At 46.6% G+C, this 21,424-nt stretch overlaps 1 protein-coding gene across 3 annotated transcripts in view; it reads right to left on the bottom strand.

Annotated features, from left to right (window-relative positions):
* Positions 1 to 13,491: 13,491 nt before the first annotated feature.
* The window catches only part of PNCK (pregnancy up-regulated nonubiquitous CaM kinase), an 8,168-nt gene continuing 235 nt past the window's right edge, over positions 13,492 to 21,424 (bottom strand). Inside the window, exons 1-12 of one of the 3 annotated variants that reach the window (XM_069108467.1) lie at positions 21,402 to 21,424; positions 20,637 to 20,742; positions 19,842 to 19,973; positions 17,825 to 17,899; positions 17,439 to 17,577; positions 16,885 to 17,008; positions 16,471 to 16,546; positions 15,720 to 15,832; positions 15,524 to 15,602; positions 15,354 to 15,441; positions 14,971 to 15,102; positions 13,492 to 14,538 (exon numbers count right to left, since the gene is read on the bottom strand). In XM_069108467.1, coding sequence (XP_068964568.1) covers positions 15,007 to 15,102; positions 15,354 to 15,441; positions 15,524 to 15,602; positions 15,720 to 15,832; positions 16,471 to 16,546; positions 16,885 to 17,008; positions 17,439 to 17,577; positions 17,825 to 17,899; positions 19,842 to 19,973; positions 20,637 to 20,713 — 999 coding nt within the window. In that variant the 5' untranslated portion in view covers positions 20,714 to 20,742; positions 21,402 to 21,424 and the 3' untranslated portion in view covers positions 13,492 to 14,538; positions 14,971 to 15,006. Of the gene's footprint in view, positions 14,539 to 14,970; positions 15,103 to 15,353; positions 15,442 to 15,523; positions 15,603 to 15,719; positions 15,833 to 16,470; positions 16,547 to 16,884; positions 17,009 to 17,438; positions 17,578 to 17,824; positions 17,900 to 19,841; positions 19,974 to 20,636; positions 20,743 to 20,832; positions 20,958 to 21,401 lie in introns of those variants that run through there. The other 2 variants (XM_069108466.1, XM_069108465.1) reach the window with 2 other exon arrangements.

Raw genomic sequence — 21,424 nt, 5'->3', positions numbered from 1 at the left:
GTCCAAGTTCTTCTTGACTCACCCCCCTTCTTGGAAATCCTTCCCCAACCCCACCCCCACTGCCCAGGGAGGTGGGGGGGGGGGGTGAGCTGCTGCTTCCTGTTGGCTGTTGCTGTTGCTGTGGCAACACTCCCTTCCTGCCTCTGGGAGAGAAGGAACACACACACACCACACACACAAACACACACACAGACACCACAAATACACGTACCAAACGCATACCCCTTTTACAAACATCCCTGATTTCTGGTGGGGTGGAAGGGAGATACAGGGATAAATGAAGGATAGGGTGGGGGGATTTGCTGTGTGACCTTTATCAAATGAATTGGCCTCTCTGAGCTCCCCCTCCCCTCTCTGCCATCAGGCCCGGAACAGGGTGCCAGATTGGCGGTTGCCCCGGAGACAGAAGAAGGGACTTGTAGGTGGTAGCAAAGGCAGAGCTGTGTTCGAGCCTGTGACATCATCCAAGAAGGCTGCCTTCGGCCCAATCTGCACCGCAGGGACCAGGGGCTTGGAACAGAGGGGCAAAGACAGGGCCCATGTGCCCCCTTCTGGCCTGAGGACAGACTGCACAGGCAGTCTCCAGCCTCCAAGCTCTCTCCAGCTCTCTCTCTCAATCATCAATCAACCAAATCAATCAGTTGGCAAACTCATCTAGTTAATAAGCCCAAAGCTGGAAGGGAGCTCAGAAGCCAACCCCTCATTTTACAGTGGAGGAAACTGAGGCCCAGTGAGGTGCAGGGACTTGTCCAAAGTCACATTAGCAGTGTCAGAGGTATGATACGGAACCCCAGGTTTTCTGATTCCAGAGCTAGTACTCTTTTCCATTATATGGTGTTTTAAGCCTACAATATGCCCGGCATTATACTAGACATCAGATAAGCATTTCAAAAAACAATAACCCAGTTCTTGGAGCTTTGGAGAGAAGCAAAGTGTAAACAGCCAAGTTAATAGACAAAACATAGGGATAAACGTAAAGGTTTTTTTTTGTTGTTGTTTTGTTGCAATGTAAGGGTAGGATAGAGTAAGAAGGGGCAGAAACTTGGCCCCATTCAGTTTAAACTCTGATACCTTAACTAGGTGAGAACACATCCCAATCGAAAGATTTAGAATAATTGTTTTTAAAAAGCCTTCAAACTAGAATTCAATCCACAGAATCACATAATCAATTGAATTGAGGAGGAAAAGAAATTCCAGAAACTGGAAGCAATGTAAAATTCTAGCTGAAGACCCCTGAGAAGAAACCTCCCAGAGGAAGGAAAGGCTTTGGCTTCAGTCTCAATCAGGTCTGCTTCCCCCAGGCCATCGCTACTTTGACCAGAGAAGGACCTTCCATCTTTGAAGAGTTGGGAGGATGTTGGATTTCCCATACTCCCAGAGGCATCTTAAATGGAATCCCTGAATCAGCAGTTGGCAGGGCCTGTATCTTCAGGAGCCAAGGATAGATGAGACTCACAGATCCATGAGAAGTCTAGGAAAGAAACTACACTATGCTTATGGGAGAACATCTTAAGCATTCTGTGAATGTTAGGAAAGGACCTCCAGCGATGAGGAGGGGCTAAGAATTACCTCTTGGCCACATCTCAGAGCTGGAGCCTACTTCTTGAATTTAAGTTCAAAATGAATCAAGATTTAATATATATATATTTTAAGCTAGGACAATTTACTTTTGTCTGGCACAATTTTCACTTTTGGTTTTTTGAAATATACTTCTGAAAAACAGCCTTTTAAAAAGCCCATTGTGTTTTAAATAGAGCTACTTGACTATGCCTTTAAAACCCAAATAACTCTGGCTTTCATTGAATGGCCTATAATAAAGCCTAGCTCATAGTTCAGTCTTTGATGGTTTAGAATGAGTGTAAATAGCAATTGTTTTCCAATTAGGTCAGAAATTTAGAGGGTCTTCCCCTTCTGGATTCCTATCTTTACTATCATCTTTTGGGCTAACCCGGCTATCTTTTGTCTTAATTCAAACCTAGTCCTTAGCCTTTGAACGGGCGTGGCCTTGGGCAAACTGAGACCTGGGAAAATCCTTAATTTAGAAAGGTCAAGGTCACCCACTTTGTGGGCCCCGGCTGGTCACCTTGACCTTTGACTTGCCATTGAACTCTGATGACTCTGCTCGGTTCTGCCTTACTCAAATCCAATTCACTCGCAAGTCAAGACATCTTTGGTCCTCTTTGAGAACGAAGGACGAACAACAATAACAAAAACGATTCTCCCCTGGACTCCTTATGCACTGGGGAAAGAGGGTATCACAGACTTTGGTGGGGATATTTTGTACCAGCTGCTTTTACTGCACCTTCTTAGTAAATACCTCTTTCAAAAATTCACATGAAGCTGACTGATTCAGTGATTTTCAGCTAGGGATCTTGGTAGTAAGCCCTGCAACTTTCTCCCTCTTCATGTCCATCCACCTCCTGACTTTTTTGATTTCCCTCCAGTCTCACCTTTTCAATCCTTAGAGCCCCGTGAACCTCCCTTCAATTTATTCTGTGTAAAACTGATATACATGTGGTCTGTACATAATTCAAATGACATGTTGTCTCTCCCGTTAGACCATGAGCTCGGTAAGAGCAGGGATTAGGATTGAATTATGTACAGACCACATGTATATCAGTTTTACACAGAATAAATTGAAGGGAGGTTCACGGGGCTCTAAGGATTGAAAAGGTGAGACTGGAGGGAAATCAAAAAAGTCAGGAGGGGGAGGGATGGGGGGGGGGGGGGGGGGGGTTGCCTTTCGTTATATCCCCAGGACCTGGCATGTAGGAAGCTTTTAATAATGCTTGTTGGCCACTTTAAATTCCTGTTGAGCAAGCACTTCATTGGGGGCTTGAGCCAATAGTATTAGGGAAAGCTGCCCCATTGCCCCTCTGGCCAAGATTTTCAGGTAAATGTTTGACAACAGCTCTCTGGGGGAAAAATGTAAACTGAACACACTTTGAAGTTTAATCTCTATTATTAACATTTTCTCCCTCACTTTCTTAGGTCTAAACAATCAAAGCAATAAATCAAAGCCTGGTTTGTAACTTTCACTGATTTCTGAGAAGTTACTTCTCACAGGGAAAGAGTAACAATCAGCTAGGAGAAGCCAGTTTGAATTCGTTCCAGCTCACTTCTGCCTCAAGGGTACCTCAGAAGTGGCCAGCACCAATTCAGAAATGGGAAGAGGGACTGGAGAGAAGATGCCTGGGAACAACGGTGTCAAACACGTAACCACTCAGGCTGCTCCTTTGCACGGGAGGATCCTTGCCACCTGCATAGATTTATCTGAGTTTCATTGTATTCTTATGTATTCTCTTAAGTATTTCCCAGTTACATTTTAATCAGGTTTGCGCTGCACTCAGCCATGTTGTGGGCCTGGCAGGCCAGGCCCCAGTGCCCTTGGACACCTCTGCCTCTGGTAGGAGGTGACCCTAAAGCTCAGCCTTGGAGAAAATTCTAAAATGCAAAGGTATGGGAAGTCTATTCCAAATTTGGCAGGCGGAATGACGGAGTTGGGGAAACAGAGAATGGCCCCACTGGGCTGGAGTGGGTGAAGAAGAGTGTGACAAACCCTGGGAGGGCAGGCTTAGAGTCAAATACATTTTGTATCTTCTCCCAGGAGCAATAGAAGACCTCAGAAGCTTGCCTGAACACGGAGGTGACATGATCAGACCTGGGCTTTTGGAATATCAACTTGGCAGTTGGGTGGGGAACGGATTAGAAAGAATTTGGAGGCAGGGATCGAGGACTCTAAAAGATTGTTGTTGACCCCCTCAGGTACAAGCCAAGGCCCAGTGACTGCAAATAACTTACCCAAGGTCAAAAGTATCAGAGGCAGAACAAGAACCAAGATCCACCAACCCCACCCCTACCCCCAGCACTTTGCCCACTGTACCAGTAGAGGGCTGTGGGAGATGCTGCATTAACCTTCCAGGTGACAGAGCCTTAGCGATCATCTTGTCTAGCTCCCTCATTCTACAGATGACCAGGGTCACTCAGTCAGCTGGTACTGGAGCGGGTCTAGACCCTGGCTGGGCTACACCTGGCTCATTGTGTGGAATGAGACTTGCCTGGCTCAGCCGGTCCTGCTTACCAAGCATTGCCTACATGGTCGGTGAGCCCCTCAGGGCAGATCTACAGTGGGAAGAAAGGATGGCCTTTTTGTCCACTTTGGATGCAAGCTTGGAGCTTAGCTGAAATATCCTTTTACTAGGTACACTTGTAATAATGCCCGGCATCTACACAGATTGTCAGTGTAGCCCAGAGTTTCACCTACAGGATCTTATCTGAACATCTTGTGTCTCAAAACACCCCTGGTAAAGTGGGAAGGCCAGTGGGGAGGTAGGGGAAGAGAGGCGCTTTTTAAAAAAAATTCAAATTTGTGACTTAATTTTTTGTTGGAATTACCATGTTGGGGGGGGGGGCCTCTAATGAGACAGATCCTACTGTGTAATTTCTAGTCTGAGAGAGCTACATCAAGATTTACCAAGAGTTTAAGTGACTTGCCCAGGCTTGCTCAGCCAGAATGTGTTAGGGGTGTGACTTGAATCCAGAGCCTCCCCTCTAGGTAGACACCAGGAGAGCTTTGGGGTCACCTCCTACTAGAGGACATTTCTCCCAAGCATTAGTGTTTTTCTTTTAAAATGTAGTCCTGAGACAGAGGTGTCCTAGGGCTCTGAAGCCTAGCCTCCCGGGCCAACCACAGGACTGAGTGCTGCCCAGACTTGATTAAAACATAATTGGGAAATACTTACCAGAATACATAAAAATACGATGAAAATGTAGATAAGCCTTCCAAACAAAATTCTCACAAATTTAGAGGAAGAGTCTCAGGTCATATTTTTCCCCAGGGACACACAGTTAGTGAAATAGCATTCAAATCCACATGTCTCTAGACTCAAAGTTCTGAACTCCTTCAGAAACAGACTGAATAACAAGCAGATCACCTCGTCCCTCCCAAAAGAGAATAAGCAGGAAATGCGTGCCCCCCAAGTCAGTCTCCTGATTGTCTGAGTTTGGTGCGGAGGCCCACTCCCACACTTCAGTGGACAATTCCCAAATAGGCATGGGGGGTGGGGGTGGTTCTGGGTACAGAGAATTGGGCAAGGACAGGAACATAAGGACTCAAATTTTTTTCTAGAGAATGCCTTAACAACTTGCCTGCCACCTGACTGGGTCATGTGCTTTGATAAACATTTTAAATGGCCTGAAGCCCCATTCTTGGTGTTTCTAAATAGTGTTCTCTTATGAATAAAAAACACACCCTGATGGTATCAGACCTGGACACCTGGGCAAACCGGAGTGAGGGGAATGGGGTGGAGAGAGGGGTAGTGACTGAACAGGGAGTGCATGGAATCATAGACTCAGGGGAATGTTAGAACTGGTAGGGGCCTCAAAGATCCACTCATCTGGCCCCTGGGTTTTACAGATGTGGAAACTGATGTCCAGAAAGAGGTAAAATATTACCTAAGGTCACATAGCTAGTAAATAGCAAGGGCAGGAATCCAATGTGAATATTCGGATTTGGAGTCTGGAATTTCTGAACCCCAGAAGCCAAGCAGGATCAGGTTCCCACAAGGAGACTTGGGGGGGGGGTGGCACCATCAGGGAAGCAACAAATAGATTCAGAAGGAAAGGCCTTCTTGGAGGCCCGTGGGTGAGAGCCCCTACCAGACCGGACCGTGGCTCAAGGCAAATCTTTCTCATTCTAATCCTTCTTCCTGCCTCCCTGGAAAGAGAAGCCAGCCCAAGGCTGTTCCATCCACAGGAAGAACTCTGGAAGATTGGTTAATTGGCTGATAATGAGAGGAAAGAACATCAGGATCTCAGAAAGTCTCTCTCCCCAGACGTCAGCCCTAGCCCTCATCCCTACCTCCCACATAGCCTATCAGCTCTGGGTCATCCATAACTAGAATTCCTTGCATCTGGGACAAGGACAAAACTACAAACCACCACAAGCTGGGCCTCAGATTAGGAGGAGGGGGAGAAAGGGGAGGAAGGGGGTCAGCTTGCCCCAACCCACTATCTGCTAGTGTTCCCATCTGAACAAATTATTCTTGCTACCTTGGTACTAGGCTCTATTGCGCCTATATTTCTGGAATGCAAGTGGCATCAGCACTTCTGCCCACAAAACTGGGCCCCTTGGGCAAAAGCTCCAGCTGTCTGCCTTCCTTAACCAGGGATCTAATCCTGTCTGGGATTTTAGAGGCTCTCCAGTCTCAATCACAGAATCTTCTTCTCTCCCTTAAGTTGGACCAGGCCTAGAAAGAGCAGCAGAGAACTATGGGAATCTTAAAGTTCAAATAGTCCAATCCCCTGTGGAGGGACAGCCTTTACCTGGGCTATGATGCTTCAGGGCAAAGACTCAGAAGGAAGAGAACCAATAAACACCAGAAGGGAATGGAGCTGAGGAACTGAGCCAGAAAAGGGGCCTGTAACCTTTCTGTAGACTCATCTCTACTTTGGCCAGCCCAGTTCCTGGGCAGGGGTAGGGAAAGTAGCCTTGTTCAGCAACATGAGGACCTGGGCCTAGAAGAAGGGGTCTCTTTCTGCTCTTTGGCATTTAGACATTTTTCCTGAGGCAACTAGAAGGCACAGTGCCAGCCTCAGTGTCAGGAAAACCTGAGTTCCAGTCCTGCCCCAGACATTAAACATGGACAAGTGCTGTAGACCTCAGTTTTGTCTTCTGTAAAATGGGGATAATAGTAGCCTCTGCTTCATAGAGCAAACCTTAAAGTGCTATGTAAATGCAAGCTGTTGTTATTCATTTTCCCCCTCTCCTTCCTAGGAAGACAAGAAAGGCAGCTGAAGAGACAGCTGGGAACAGGAGGCCCCTTGCCCCACCCAGTTCCAAAACCACAGTCACCTCACATGCAAAATGGGCAGAGTAATGAATACCTTCTATCTGTCCCAAAGATGTTATTAAAGGAAGAGAAAATTGGATTTGGAGCCAGAGTGCCTAGGTTAAAATTTAGGGCTTGTGTGACCTTGGGTCAGTCCTTTCCTTTCCCAGCTCTCTAAAATGATTTGATGGATTTGATCCCTTCTACAGTCTCTCCCAGCTCTCATTCTTCCCATCCCTTTTATTTCCTCTCCAATGGCAGAGTGGTCTAGTGAAGAAAATGCTGCCACGGGGCTGTGGGGCTAAATTCAAAGTCTACCATCAATACTGACTAGCAGTATGACCATGGTCAAGTCCTTTAACCTCTCTGAGCCTCAATTTCTCCATCTGTAAAATGGGGGTGATAATAGGACCTACCTCTCAGGACTGCTTTGAAAATCAAATGAGATAACAGATGTAAGATGCTTTGCAAACAATGAGGTTATAGGAATGTCAGCTGCTGTCATTATTAATCACCAAACTCTCCCTTTCTGCCTCCTTTCCTGTGGTTCTCCCAAATCCTCAAATTTTCACTTGCCCCCAGCAATCTTTCAAACTATTGTTCCCCAATGAAACAGCCACAATCTGGGTGGCCAGGTAGTACAGCGAGTAAAAGCACCGGCCCCAAAGTCGGGATGACCTGGGATCGAATCTGGGCTCTGATACTTAGCACCACACCCAGAAATAACTGGCCGTGTAACCTTGAGCAAGTTACTTAACCCTGATTGCTTAAAAAATAAACAAACAGCCACAATCCCAGGGGGAAAAGTATCTACCCTCCTCCTCTCCTTCATTTCTTTACAATGTGACTTTTAATGTCATCATTCAACTCAAAGTGTACCCTCTAAAGTTACCAATGATTTCTTAGTTGCCAAATCTAACATCTTTTCTTCATCTACATCTTTCTTGGTCTTGACATGATCCACCCTCCTTTCTTCCTGGCTAGGTTCTCTTTTGCCCAGTTTCCATGAGCCTGACTTTTCCTGGTTCTCCTCCTTCCGATCCAACTGCTCCTGAACATCCTTTGTTGGCTTACCCACCACTGTTCCTATCCTGCCCTCTAAGCATGGGTGTCCCCAAGGTTCTATCCAAGTCAATAGAAAGTGCAGACATTCCCCCTCCTGATGTCATTGGACCTTTTTGAGAACAAAGTACAAGCAACAACAACCATCTTTGTTCCTCTTCGCTCTTTTTTCCTTTTTTTTTTTCTTTTTGGAAGGGGGAAGGCAGGGCAAGTGGGGTAAATGACTTGCCCAAGGCCACATGGCTAGTTTTTTGTGTTAAGTGTCTGAGGCTAGATTTGAACTCAGGTCCTCTGGACTCCAGGGCCGGTGCTCTATTCACTGAGCCACCTAGCTGCCCCTTTACACCATTTTTATAATTTTATCAATGTCTGAAAGTAGATGACTGACTCACAAATCTAGATGGGGGTCCCCAAAGGCTTAGTGGAACTCAAAAGCTTTAATAACATAAAGCTGTGCTAACACTCTGGGGACCCTTTATGTATCCAGCCCCAGTCTCTCTCCAGAACCCTAGTCCTGGATCTCCAACTGTCTATTGGGTCTCCCCAACTGGTTGTCCCATAGACATCCCAAACTCTACAGCTATCACCTATCGAGGTCACTCTCCATATCCTAGTTTCCTTCAAGGTCTCTCATCTTCTGCAAGAAGCCTTTCCCAATCTTTCATCTTTCTTCCTTCCTTCCTTCCTTCCTTCCTTCCTTCCTTCCTTCCTTCCTTCCTTCCTTCCTTTCTTTCTTTCTTCCTTTCTTCCTTCCTTTCTTTCTTTATTTCTTTGTTTCTCTGGAATGACTTGCCCAGGGGCACATAGCTAGTAAGTGTCTGTCTGAGGTCGAATTTGAATTCAGGTCCTGGTTCCAAGGCCAGTGCTCTTCCACATCTAGCTTCCCCCACCCCAATCTTCCTTAATCTTAGTTCCTTCTGGGGCAGCTAGGTGGCGCAGTGAATAGAGCACTGGCCCTGGAGTCAGGAGGACCTGAGTTCAAATCCAGCCTCAGACACTTGACACTTACTAGCTGTGTGACCTTGGGCAAGTCACAACCCCAAATGCCCCTCCAAAAAGCTAAAACAAAGAAAAAATCTTAGTTCCTTCCCTGTGAGACTCCCCCAATTTGTCCTGGATGTGTCTTATATGTAACATGATTGTCTTTTGCCTGTCTTTGTATCCCCAGTGCTCAGCACAGGGCCTGGTATGCAGTAGGTGCTTAATGAATACTTCTTGGCTTCACTTGATAGCCCTAAAACATAGATCAAACTATGTCAGGTCCTTACTCACAAAACATCAGTGGCTCTTCACTACGTCTAAAATCAAACACAAAGTCCTCCATTTGGCATTGAAGATCCCCCACAATCAAGCCCCAGCTTCCTCTCCAGGTTAGGCTGTCTTACAAGTTACTTTCTTTCATGTGCTCACTGTCTCAGCCACTCTGACCTATGTGCTGTACTCCCTACAGGATATTCCAGCTCCAAAGTCTGTGCTTTTGTGGAGACTGGTCCTTGAGGCTGGAAGGCTCTCTCCTTCCTTCCCCCTTAGAATCCCTAGCTTCCTTTAAGGCTCCCCTCAAAAGCTGCTTTCTACATAAGGCCTTTCTCACTATCCCAAGAGGGTTTATTTTGTGTTTTGCATATAATTTGTATGTATATATCACAAAAAAATTATTTTATGGGACTAGAAAAAAATAATAAAATTCATTTAAAAGAACAGAAGATTCAAGAATATCAAAGGAATTAATGGGGAAAATGTAAAGGAAGAAGATTTAGCAGTACCAGATCTTAAACTTTATTATAAGGCAGTAATTACCAAAACTGTCTGGTATGGGCTAAGAAATAGAAAGGTGGATCCATGGAACAGAGTAGACATACAATTCATTGCTCATCCTTCGCTCTTGGAGAGGACCATGACATCAGAGAGGTGATGCCATGACAAGCAAATGAATTGGATTTAAGTGAGGGAGGGCTGTGCAAAGTCACCAGCCTCACTTTCTCTTCTGGAGTTATCTGGCCAGATATAGATCAGGACAACTGGAGATGCCCCTCGGACATACAATTCACAGTAGTAAATGATTATAGTAACCTTGTGTTTCATCATTGTAAAAATTTAAGCTTCTGGGATAAGAATTCACTATTTGGTAAAAATTGTTGGAAAAATTGGAAAGCAGCCTGGTAGAAACTGGACATAGACACCATTTACCAAATAAGGTAAAAATGAATACATGACCTAGATATAAAGGGAGATATCATTAAAAAAAATTAGAAGAACATGGACCATATTACCTATTGAAGATAGAAGAATTTGTGAAAAACAAGAGATAGAGAACATTGTGAGATATAAAATGGCTAATTTTGATTAAATTAAATTAAACCAATGTAGCCAAGATTAGAAGGAAAGCAGAAAATTGGGGGAAAATTTTTATAAACGATTTCTCAGATAAACATCTCATATCTCAAATATATAAAGAAAAACAAATTTATAAAAATATGATTCCCCAAATGATAAAATGGTCAAATGATATGAACTGGGAGTTTTCTGGTGAAGAAATAAAAACAATTTATAATCATATAAAAATGCTCTAGGGGCGGCCAGGTAGCACAGAGAGTAAGAGCACCAGCCCCAGTGTCGGGATGACCTGGGAATCGAATTCTGGGCTCAGATACTTAGCACCACACCCAGAAATAACTGGCAGTGTAACCTTGAGCAAGTTACTTAACCCTGATTGCTTAAAAAAATGCTCTAAATCATTATTGATTAGATAAATGCAAATTAAAACAACTTTGAGGTGTCATATCTGACCTATCAAATTGGCTAAAATGATAGAAGAAGAAAATGACAAATGTTGCAGGGGATGTAGAAGAATTGAGTTGCCAAGACACTTTTGGTGGAACTGTGAACTGTTTCAACCATTTTGGAGAACAATCTGGAATCATGCCAAAGAGTTTATTTAAAAAACTGTGTTTACTCTTTGACTCATCGATACCACTCACTGCTAGGTGTTTTCCCAAGGTGATCAGGGAAAAAGGAAAAGAAACAATATGTTCTAAAGTATATCTCTTTGTGGTGGCAAAGAACTGCAAAGTGAGGGGATGCCCATCAAAAGGGCAATGGCTGAACAAGTTGTGGTATATGATTGTGATGGAATACTACTGAGCAGTAAGAAATGCTAAACTCGATGATTGTAAGCTTAATGATATGGAAAGACTCACATGAACTGAAGAGTAAAATGAACAGAACCAAGAAAGTATTGTATATAGTAAGAGCAATATTGTTCAAAGAACAACTGTGAATGACTAAATTACTCTGAATATTATAAATATTCTCAAATCATCTACAAAGGACCCAAGGAGAAAGATGTTATCCACCTCCAGAGAAAGAAGTTATAAACAGAAGTTTTGGGGCGGCCAGGTGGCACAGCGAGTAAGAGCACCAGCCCTGGCATTGGGAGACCTGGGATTAGTTCTGGCCTCAGATACTTGGCACCCACACAAAATAACTGTCTGTGTAACCTTGAGCAAGTTACTTAACCCCAATTGCTTAACATAGATAGATAGATAGATAGATAGATAGATAGATAGATAGATAGATAGATAGATAGATAGATAGATAGATGATAGAAGAAAGAAAGAAAGAAAGAAAGAAAGAAAGAAAGAAAGAAAGAAAGAAAGAAAGAAAGAAAGAAAGAAAGAAAGAAAGAAAGAAAGAAAGAAAGAAAGAAAGAAAGAAAGAAGTATGCATAGTATGGTTTCACATATATGTATGTGTGCATGCATGTATGTATGTATATCTATATATCCGTATCAAATGGTGACCTTCTCTAGTGCAGGGTAGGGAGGGAGAGACAGAGATGGTTTGGAACTTAAAAATGTAACAAAAAGGTGCGGCTAGGTGGCTCAGTGAATAGAGTACTGGCCCTGGAGTCAGGAGGACCTGAGTTCAAATCTGACCTCAGACACTTAACAGAAAACTAGCTGTGTGACCTTGGGCAAGTCACTTAACCCCAATTGCCCTACCTTCCCCTCCTCCAAAAAGCAAACAAAAAAAACTGTAACAAAAAAAATGTTTTTTTAATTGTATGTCTTGGTGATTGGGAATCAGAAAAACTTCAGTTTATGTCCTGCCTCTGACATCCTGGCTGTGTGACTTTGTACAAATGACAGCCTTTCAGTGCTCCAATTAACTCTCCAACACTAGAAGTTAGAGTAGGCATCAACCTGCATTGTAGAGGGAGTTAGGAAGCACTAGGTATTCCCTACACCATCAAAATCTCAGATCTGATCTAAAATGAACATATTTCCTAAAGACTTCACCATGCACACACTTCTGGCCAGGAGAATATGTTTCTGGAAGGCAAGAATGTTTGTGTTGGTATCCTTAGATGCTGAATGAAATGTAAAGTCCCCAGCATGGAGAGCCTGGCCTTTGCTCAGCACCTTGAGGCCTTCACCTGCCATGGACAGAAGGTAACCCAGCCCAAAGACAGAGGATAGAAGAAATGGGCCCTCACTGCCATCTCCCTCAGCTTTCTGCCCCATTTGGGTGACATGTCAAAGTGTTGAAGTTTAGGGTTTTAGGGATGCACGAGACCCCAAAATATCAACACACCGGGTCCTGCCAAATGAATTCTACTCAAGTCTTCTCTCAGCCAAAGTAAAGTAAAGTTTATTAAAGATTCGCCATAATGGGTAGACTATTAAGGAGTCTGTTTGTGAAGCTTATATTGACAACCAGACCAGAATAATGTGATACAGACTGAGACTGAGCTAGATTAATCTCAGCCCCTTCATGGAGGCAAGATGGATCTTACATACAGAAAGATTTGGAGAGGATTTAGGGGTGGTCTAGAGGAGGAGTGAAGCAAGGATGTAATCTCAATTACATTCTGTTGGAGGACGCCCTGTTCTCATTCGGTTTTCAAGGAACCCCATTACCCATTCAGCTCTAGACATTCCCCCTCCAAAACCTGTCCCCAGGAGACTGAAGTCCAGAAGACAAAGCTCCCCATTATCTTTGGAATGTCCTTTCCCCAGCTGTGATGCAGCTGAAGAGCCCAAAGAGAACATTTGTCAGCTCACACACACACACACACACACACACACACACACACACACACACACAATGAATGAATGAATGAATGAATGAATGAATGAATGAATGAAAAACCAAGTATTAAGCATTTATTAGGTGCTAAGCACTATGCTAAGGGCTGAGGAGAAAAATACAAAAGCTATGCAGTCCCTGCTCTCAAGGAACTTATATTCTAACAGAGGAAACAATAGACATAAGGGGGAAATGATCTAGGAGAAGGACCACAAGCTTGAAAATTAAGGGAGGAGATTGAAGGGGGCACAGAATGGGACTGAAGGGAAGTAGATTGTCACACCCTATCCAGGAACAATGGCTGAGTTGATCTGATTGTAATTCATGACCCAAGAACTATAGAGTTGGGGGTGGGGTGAAGGTGGGAAAAAGAAGTTGATGAGGAGGCTGCTGCCAGCATAGGAAAGAGTAAAAGAATAGTCTCTCTCTCTCTCTCTCTCTCTCTCTCTCTCTCCCCCTCCCTCTCCCCACCACCAAAACACACACACACACACACACACACACACACCTCTCCAGTGATCACATCTTTTTTTTTTTAATAATTTTATTTGCTTGATGAAATGGCAAATGCTGGGACTAGGGCTGCTAGGGGACAGGAAGGAATACAGACAGACAGCAGACAAGACAGACAGACAGACATGCCCTGGGCCAGAAGGAAGAGAGAAAAGGATCCCCATTCATGGACACAACAAATTTTGAGCTAGGCAGAACTTTAATAGACCAACTGAGTCCATGGCCATCCATGTTAACTGCTGGAGAAAGGGAGGGTCTTGACTGAAAATAGCTCCCCCAAGAACCCAAAAGCAAGTCTCCATCACTGATCTACCCTCATCCCCACTTTCCTCTTCACTTTCTCCCCTTTGGAATTTCGTCCCAAATCTTTAATGGTCCCTTTCAGAGAAACTGAGAAAACCCCAGGTCCAGCCCCCACCCCCACCCTCAGCCCTCCATGGGGAGCAGGATGGGGGCAACAGCCAAGCTTTTAGTTCCAGCCCGCTCCTTCCAGTTTCCTAGGCTACACTTTCCCTGGGACCTCCTCACCACCTCACCCCCCCCTACCTGCAGTACCAGTGTCTCCCCTCAAGCCAGAGGAATTCCCCAGACTCCCCTCTACCTCCAGCCCCAAGGCCTACACACACACACACACACACACACACAGATACACACACATGCATGTGTGCACACACACAGATACACGCACACACGTGTGCACACACATATACACACACGCACGCACACATACACACACAAATACGCACATGCACATGTGCACACATATACACACATGCACTCACAGATGCACACACGTGTGCACACACATATACACACATGCACACATACATACACACACACAATCCAGCCCAAACTATAAGACCCGGTGATTACCGGGGCAGGGGTGCCAGGCACAGATAATTATAACTGACTGGGTTGGGGAAGAGAGAGGGAAGAAGGATAAGGGCACTCAGGGTACAGGCAGGAAAGAAATTGATAGTGACATCCATAAGAGCCAAAGAGCGGGCTCCTCTTGCAGAACTTCCAGCTCCAGAGGAAGGGGTTTCTGAATTGAAGAATGGAAGAAAGGAAAGTAAGTCTCAGAGCCCTGCTTCTCTTTTCCTAGCTCATTGACCACAACCACCGTTCTCCAATTCTTCCAGAAGGCTCCATTGGAATGCTGTGGCTCCCTATTATCTACAGGATAAGATTCAAACTTCTCAGCCTGACATTCCAAGGGAGATCTCTGGACCCACCCTACCCTCCTTAGCCAACTTTTTCTCCCTTTTCCCCTTCATTTGCACACTGCTTAATAAAGCTCATTCCTGCGTGAAGTAGTACCCCCCCTCTCCCATCCTGAATTGTCCAGCTAGGGTACCACTTTGTCCAGGAAGCTTTCCTTGCTCTGTACCTGCCACCCCGAAGCAACTGCTATAGGCCTGTTTAGTCTTAGGACTCCTCGGGTTCTGGACTCCCCAACCAGGCTGGGGGAACATACCTTGATGAATGAGTGGCCAGTTGGCATGAGGCATAATCACTTTTTCTGCTGTCCTCCCTCATCCCCATCTGCCTCGGTGCTCTGTCCCATCTTGGTGATGTGCCGAAGAAAGGATGTGGCATTGATAGCCCTCTGGAGTGTGGTAGAGTGGCTATCAGTCTTGGTTGTGCTTTCATCCTTCTTCCCAATCTGTCTCAGGGTCTCCAAGTCCCTTCCACCCCCAATCTGTCCAGAAGGCAAACTTTCCCTCAACCCACTGGACCCAGAGAGGAGGTAGCTTCATCACCCTCACCACTATGGAGCAGAGCCTAAGAGCTGGTCCTGAGGCCATTCACATCTTTGAAGAAGTCCCTGTCACCTTCTCTGGCCTCCTCCAATCTTACCTTCCAGTGGGTTCGAGCAAAATTCTTCTGGATCTGCTCACTGACAGAACTGAGAATGTTCTTGTCCAGGGCTGTGTCCCCAGAGATCCTAGGGACAGGGAGGGGAATCCAGAGGGTCAGAGGGGAAGGGGGGAATGGGGAGGCACCCACCCACTACCCAAGGTGCTTACCAAAGATGCTGCAAGGCTTGCTCACAGCTGAACCTCCTCTCAGGGTCTCTCTCCAGGAGGTGCCGGATGAAATCTTTGGCTGGTAGTCAGGAAGTTCCCAGTTAGGGAATGCCCCTCTGTCCATAGTGACCTCACCCTCAGGAAATCCCCGGGACTCCATCCTCCCTCCCAGGATCAGGAGATGCCAAAAACTCACCCGATTCAGAGATGGCATCCCAATATGGGGAGTCAAACTCATAATTGGCTTTCAGGATTTGACTGAAGAGCTCCGAGTCGTTCTCATCATAGAAGGGTGGGTAGCCACAGAGACTGGGGGGGATAGAGTAGTGTGGGGCAGGAAAAATACCAGGGAGGAGATGAGGAGAGGAGAGAGACAGACAGAGAGAGGAGAGAGACAGACAGAGAGAGGAGGGAGAGAAGGGAGAGACAGACACAGACACAGAGAGGGAGACAATGAGAGAGAAGAGAGAGGGAGAGACAGAGAGAGGAAAGAGACAGACAGACAGAGACAGACAGACAGAGAGAGAGGAAAGAGACATAGAGAGAGGAGGAGGGAGAGAGAGGAGAGAGAGAGAGAGAGAGGAAAGAGACAGAGAGAGAGGAAGGGGGAGAGAGACAGACAGACAGAGAAAGGGAGGGGAGAGAGACACAGAGCGAGAGAGAAGAGAGGAGACAGAGAGAGGAGATACACAGACAGGCAGAGAGACAGAGAGAAGGGGACAAAGAATGGGAGAAGAGGCAGAGCTATGAGCCTGTTCAGGGTACCATCTCCCAACCTTCTAAGCTTTAACCCATCCTCAGGCTTAGCTTCAGCTCCCAGCTGCCCACCTTTTGAAGGGTTAGGGTTAGGTATCTTAGGATCCCCTGTCCACCCCCTGGAAGGGGCATCCAAGCTGAGGGGTAGACAGACAGCTAGAACAATTAGATGCCCATCTCTAGTAACTCACAGGATATAGGAGATGACCCCCAGGGCCCAGACATCTACAGCCTTCCCATAGGGCTTCTGTTCCAGGAGTTCAGGGGCTGGGAGCCAGGCACCCAGACACAGAGAAAGACAGACAGACAGACAGACAGACAGATGGATACACACACAGTAACACAGGTATTCAAGTACACAGAGACACAGGTATATAAGGCTCAAAAGGCAGAAAATACAGTCCCCTTGGCACCACCCTCTGCCAGCCTAGCCCACAGAGAAGAGCATTGCATGTGGCCATGGGCATGCAAGGGACTGTGCATTTGGATCCCAGGCCAGCCCTCTCTGCTCCCTTTTTTAAAGTCCCTTCCCCATTCAACAACCCATCAGTACCCACCATGCCATGTGACAGCACCCAAAAATGCCCACAGGCTTTAGCCCTTACCAACATAGCCTGGGGTCCCACAGGCAGTGCCCAAGACATTGCTCTCCTGGATCTTGGACAGGCCAAAGTCAGAAATCATAATCTTAGAATCCTCAAAGGGAGTGGCATACAGCAGATTCTCAGGCTGGAGAGAATACATAGATCAGGAGAGGATGGCCTGGGCAGGCGGCAGACGCAGGGGGACAAGGATGCCTAGCTCAGGGAAAGAGAGTCTGGAGAGGAAGGGCAGTGTTGAAATCTGAGGAGGCCCAGTACTCTAGCTAGGCCCCTGGGAGCTCCAGTTCCTAATTTGTGGGCAGTCAGGTCCCAGGTCTGGACAGGGAGTTTGATCCTGGTGGAAGGAAATCCAAGGTCTGGGCCCTGGGGGTCACCTCCTGCTCTGTCTCTCAAGATTTCTAGGCTCCCTAGAGCAGTTCAGATGGCCTGCTGTCCCCAAGGAGCTGAGACAGGACTGTTCCAATCATAGGCCAGAGGGGTCTCCACTTGGCTATGGAGGGCGAATTTGGCTCTGGGGAAAAGGCAACTCAGGGCAACCCATGTTTCAGCTCAAGTACTTTTAAGTCACGGTGCACGATGTCCAGGCTATGTAAGTAGGAGACAGCTCCCAAAACCTGTCCCACCAGATGGCTGGCATCCTTCTCTGTGTATGAGCCCCGTTCCATGATGCGTTCAAACAGCTCTCCCCCAGTCACCCTGGAGAAAAGGGGCATAGGGGCTTACACTTCTCCCCAGGCAGCAGCCCACCTGCCTCCAATAGAACAGAAACCACTTGAAGGCAAAGATTGCTTCATTTTTGTACCTAGCATAACATCTGACACAGGAAATATCCCATTAATGCTTCTTGAATTGAATTTGGTTCAGGTACCATCTGGGGACCCTACTCTCCTGATCCCCAATGGGGTCACCCCCTCTCCACCCCCCAGTGTCCCATCATCCTCACAGTTCCATGGCCAGGTAGAGATGGGAGCTGCTCTCATGGACGTCTTCAAGAGCCACAATGTTGGGGTGACTGACCCTGGAATGGCAGCAATGGTTTACTGTGAGGGTGGCTGCAGGGGGGTGAGGGGATTTAGGCTGGGGAGGATAGAGAAGGGGACGGGAAGGAGGAGCATATCAAGATCTAAAGAGACCACATATACACAAAGCCAGACACACACACACTCAACATGCAATGAGATTTTATCAAGTGCCTACCACACACTGGGCTAGGCATTGGAGTCATCAAAACAAAACTATGGTTATGTGTATGTCCCACTCAGATAAATAAATATACACAGGGCAAAATGACTAAGTTGATCTTTGGTGCCCCAGACTGTCCCTTCTCCTTGATGAGCCCAGTCACAGGTTCAAAGATTGAAAGCTGGAAGGGGAATTAGAATTCATCTAGACTTCATCTCCACACTTTAAGAGAAGGAAATAGCCCCAGCAGAGGAGAAAGGACTTGTCCAAGGTCACCCATATAGGAAGTGACAAAGCCAGAATTTGAAGTCAGGGCCGGTGCTCTATTCACTGCACCACCTAGCCACCCCTCAAAAAGATTACTTTGCATATGTTTTCTATTTAATTGGAAAATGTAAGCTGTTTACATCCTTACCACTTAGCAGAGGACATGTTACATAATAGATGCCAATACTAAATGTTTATTGTCAGGGGCAGCTAGGTATCTCAGTGAATAGAGCACCGGCCATGGAGTCAGGAGGACTTGAGTTCAAATCCAGCCTCAGACACTTGGACACACTAGTTGTGTGACCTTGGACAAGTCACTTAAGCCCAGTTGCCTTGCCTTCCACTCTCAAAAACAAGAAAATGTTTGTTGTACCAATGGGGGATGATTGCTAGGGTGGGCTTCCTTTTCAAAACCCCCTAAATCAATGCATGCTCTGCCTACTCTTAAGGTATCACTGGACCGGGATGCAAAGTTATACAAGGTATACACATATGTGTGTGAGGGAAGGGTATGGAGGAGGGGGGGGGTTGATCAGGGGGAATTGTCTGCTCAATTCCATGAGCCCACAGGTCAAGGAGCCTTTGTGAGGATTCTGTATCTTCTTACAGAAGATGTGGCCAGGAACAAGGACTGGGGGGCCCCCTTTAGGGACTCTGCAGGTGAGGCCCTCTCCTGAATTCTCTTCACCTGGGGAGAAATTGATCAGCTCCTGGATGGGAGATAAATTGTCCAGTTCTCTTTATTCAAGCCAATCTATTCATTCCCAAAGATGAGGTTTCAGGACCTGGCTCTTTCTCAGTGTGGTCATCGGATGCTAAGATCCCAACTGTGGAGTTTGCAAGGACCAACCGTCTCATTTGACAGAGGCCCAGGGAAGGGAGACAGCTTGTCCACAGTCACACAGTTATTGGAATGGCCACAGGAGATGTGCCCTACTCTATTCAGAGTCCTAGACAGTCCCCCTCCCAGCCTGTAAGCTCAGTGTGCTAACACTGAATATACAACCCCCACCCCCACCCCCTCTCAGGCCTCCTTGGCAGGAAGACCAGAAGTCAGGAAATATTTGACCTAGGCAGAAAATAACCAGTCCCCAGGAGGAATGGGCTAAACCCTCCTGTTATTTCCCACCCCCCTCCCCTTCCTTTTCCCCTCCTCCCCTGATTACCCCTTCTCCTCTTCCCTCCTTCCTCTCATCCTGCTCCTTCTCCCCTCTCTCCTCTCCATCCTTCTCTTTTCTTCTCTCCCCCCTACTTTCCTTTCTCTCCTTCCCTTTCTTTCTTCCCCATTACAGACACACACACACACACACACACACACACACAGTATGACACACTCATCATTGTACAGATACAAGAAATGTGCAAGTACAGGGGGCATGGTGGTATGCGGCTGGACAGAGCTGGGCTGAAAAGCCTCTTGGGAAAGCAGTGAAGATCCTCCCACCAATTCCCTCTCCCCACCCCACATCCAGGTGTACCCCAATCATCCCCATAGCCTGCCACCTCCTTACTTCTTGAGAACAGCGATCTCATTCTCTACAGCTACCTCCTTCCCCCTCAGAGCCTTCTTTGGGATGCACTTGAGAGCCACCAGTCTCTTGGAGCACCGATTCTGGGCCAGAAACACCTCTGAGAATGCTCCCCTGTGGAAAAAGAAAGGTCCAGGAGATAAAGTGTAGACAAGTACATACAGACAAGCTGGCTGTACTCAAAACTAAGGAACACCTGAGGAAGAGATGGTCTAGTAGAACTGAAAGGAAATGAGTCCAAATCTCACCTCTGCTACCTCTATGACCTTGGACAAGTCCTTTGCTTCCCTGGGCCTCAGTTTCCTACTCTGTCAAATGAGGAGGTTGGATTTGATGGCCTCTGAGGCCCCTACCATCTCGAGATCTAGGTGGGATCTTATGTGTGACTGAGCAAATAATTTCCTCTCACTGAGCCTCACTTTCCACCCTTGTAATATGAAGGGATTGGATTAGATGATCTCTAAGGTATGCATTGTCCCCAGCCCCTTGTTTAGTTTAGAGCCTCTAATATGAGAATATCTCAAAGACAGAGAGGAATCAGCTGGGCCTCAAGAACCCTGGCCCTTATCTTCTCCCCACCCAAAGCACCCCATGCCTCTGGTGCAAAGGCAGGGGCAGAGAGATTGTGACAAGCAGGACATTTGGAGGAGGAGCTGTGGCAATGCCCATGGACCGAGTCATTGGTGGAGGGAGGCCAACCATCTGTCCAGAGGTTGAAGAAATGCTATCTCAGAGAAAGGGTCAGTAAAGACCCCACCCCGGGTCACCAACACTCACGCTCCAAGTTTCTCTCTGATGTCGTAGATTTTGCCAATGTCTTCGGTCCTCTTCTTCCAGTCTGATCCCAGCAGCATGTCTGGGGAAATAGAGTGGCTGAGCTAGCCTAGGAACAGAATATGGAGAAGTCAGATTGGAAGAACACATCCCAGATGATTTCCTCCCCCCAGAGAGGGTTCAGGACCCCCCCCCTCACCAAGTAAATGCCAGACCCCCAAGGGAAGGCCCCCAAGGGAGGAAGCCATCCCCCTTGGGGTGAGGACACATTCAGTGCTGGGAGACATGATGCCTGAGTCTGGACAGAGGCAGGGTGGGGAAAGCTACATCACCAGCGATTGATGCTACCACAAGATCCACACACACACACACACACACACACACAAACGCATGAATGCGCATGAGCATACATACACACAAAGACACACACTCCAAAAAGGAGAGGGTGGCTCCCTCCTTCTGGCTTTAACATTTTGTGATTCTGTGGTTCCATCCTGAAACATACATACACACAGCATTGTACATACAACATGTATATAACAGAAACCACAGTGTATAACCCAACCCAAACCTAGCACCCACATAAGTCCTCCAGCTAAACACTCAAAACACACACACACACACACACACACACTTGCCCAATCTCCACACTGCTCCCACAGTGGGAGGGAGACATAGCATCAGGATTGTGCCCTGCCCTTCCCCACCCATCCCTGCCCCCACCCCCACTCCTACCCTCCCCAAACACACACACACATACACACCTACCTCAATTTCAATTCTGGGTCAGG

This window comes from Petaurus breviceps, unplaced genomic scaffold, assembly GCF_028583685.1.
Source record: "Petaurus breviceps papuanus isolate PSGF00001 unplaced genomic scaffold, PetGlider_PUasm1.0 90386, whole genome shotgun sequence".
In the NCBI taxonomy this organism is placed as follows: domain Eukaryota; kingdom Metazoa; phylum Chordata; class Mammalia; order Diprotodontia; family Petauridae; genus Petaurus; species Petaurus breviceps.
This window is presented reverse-complemented; position numbering and strand designations above follow the sequence as displayed.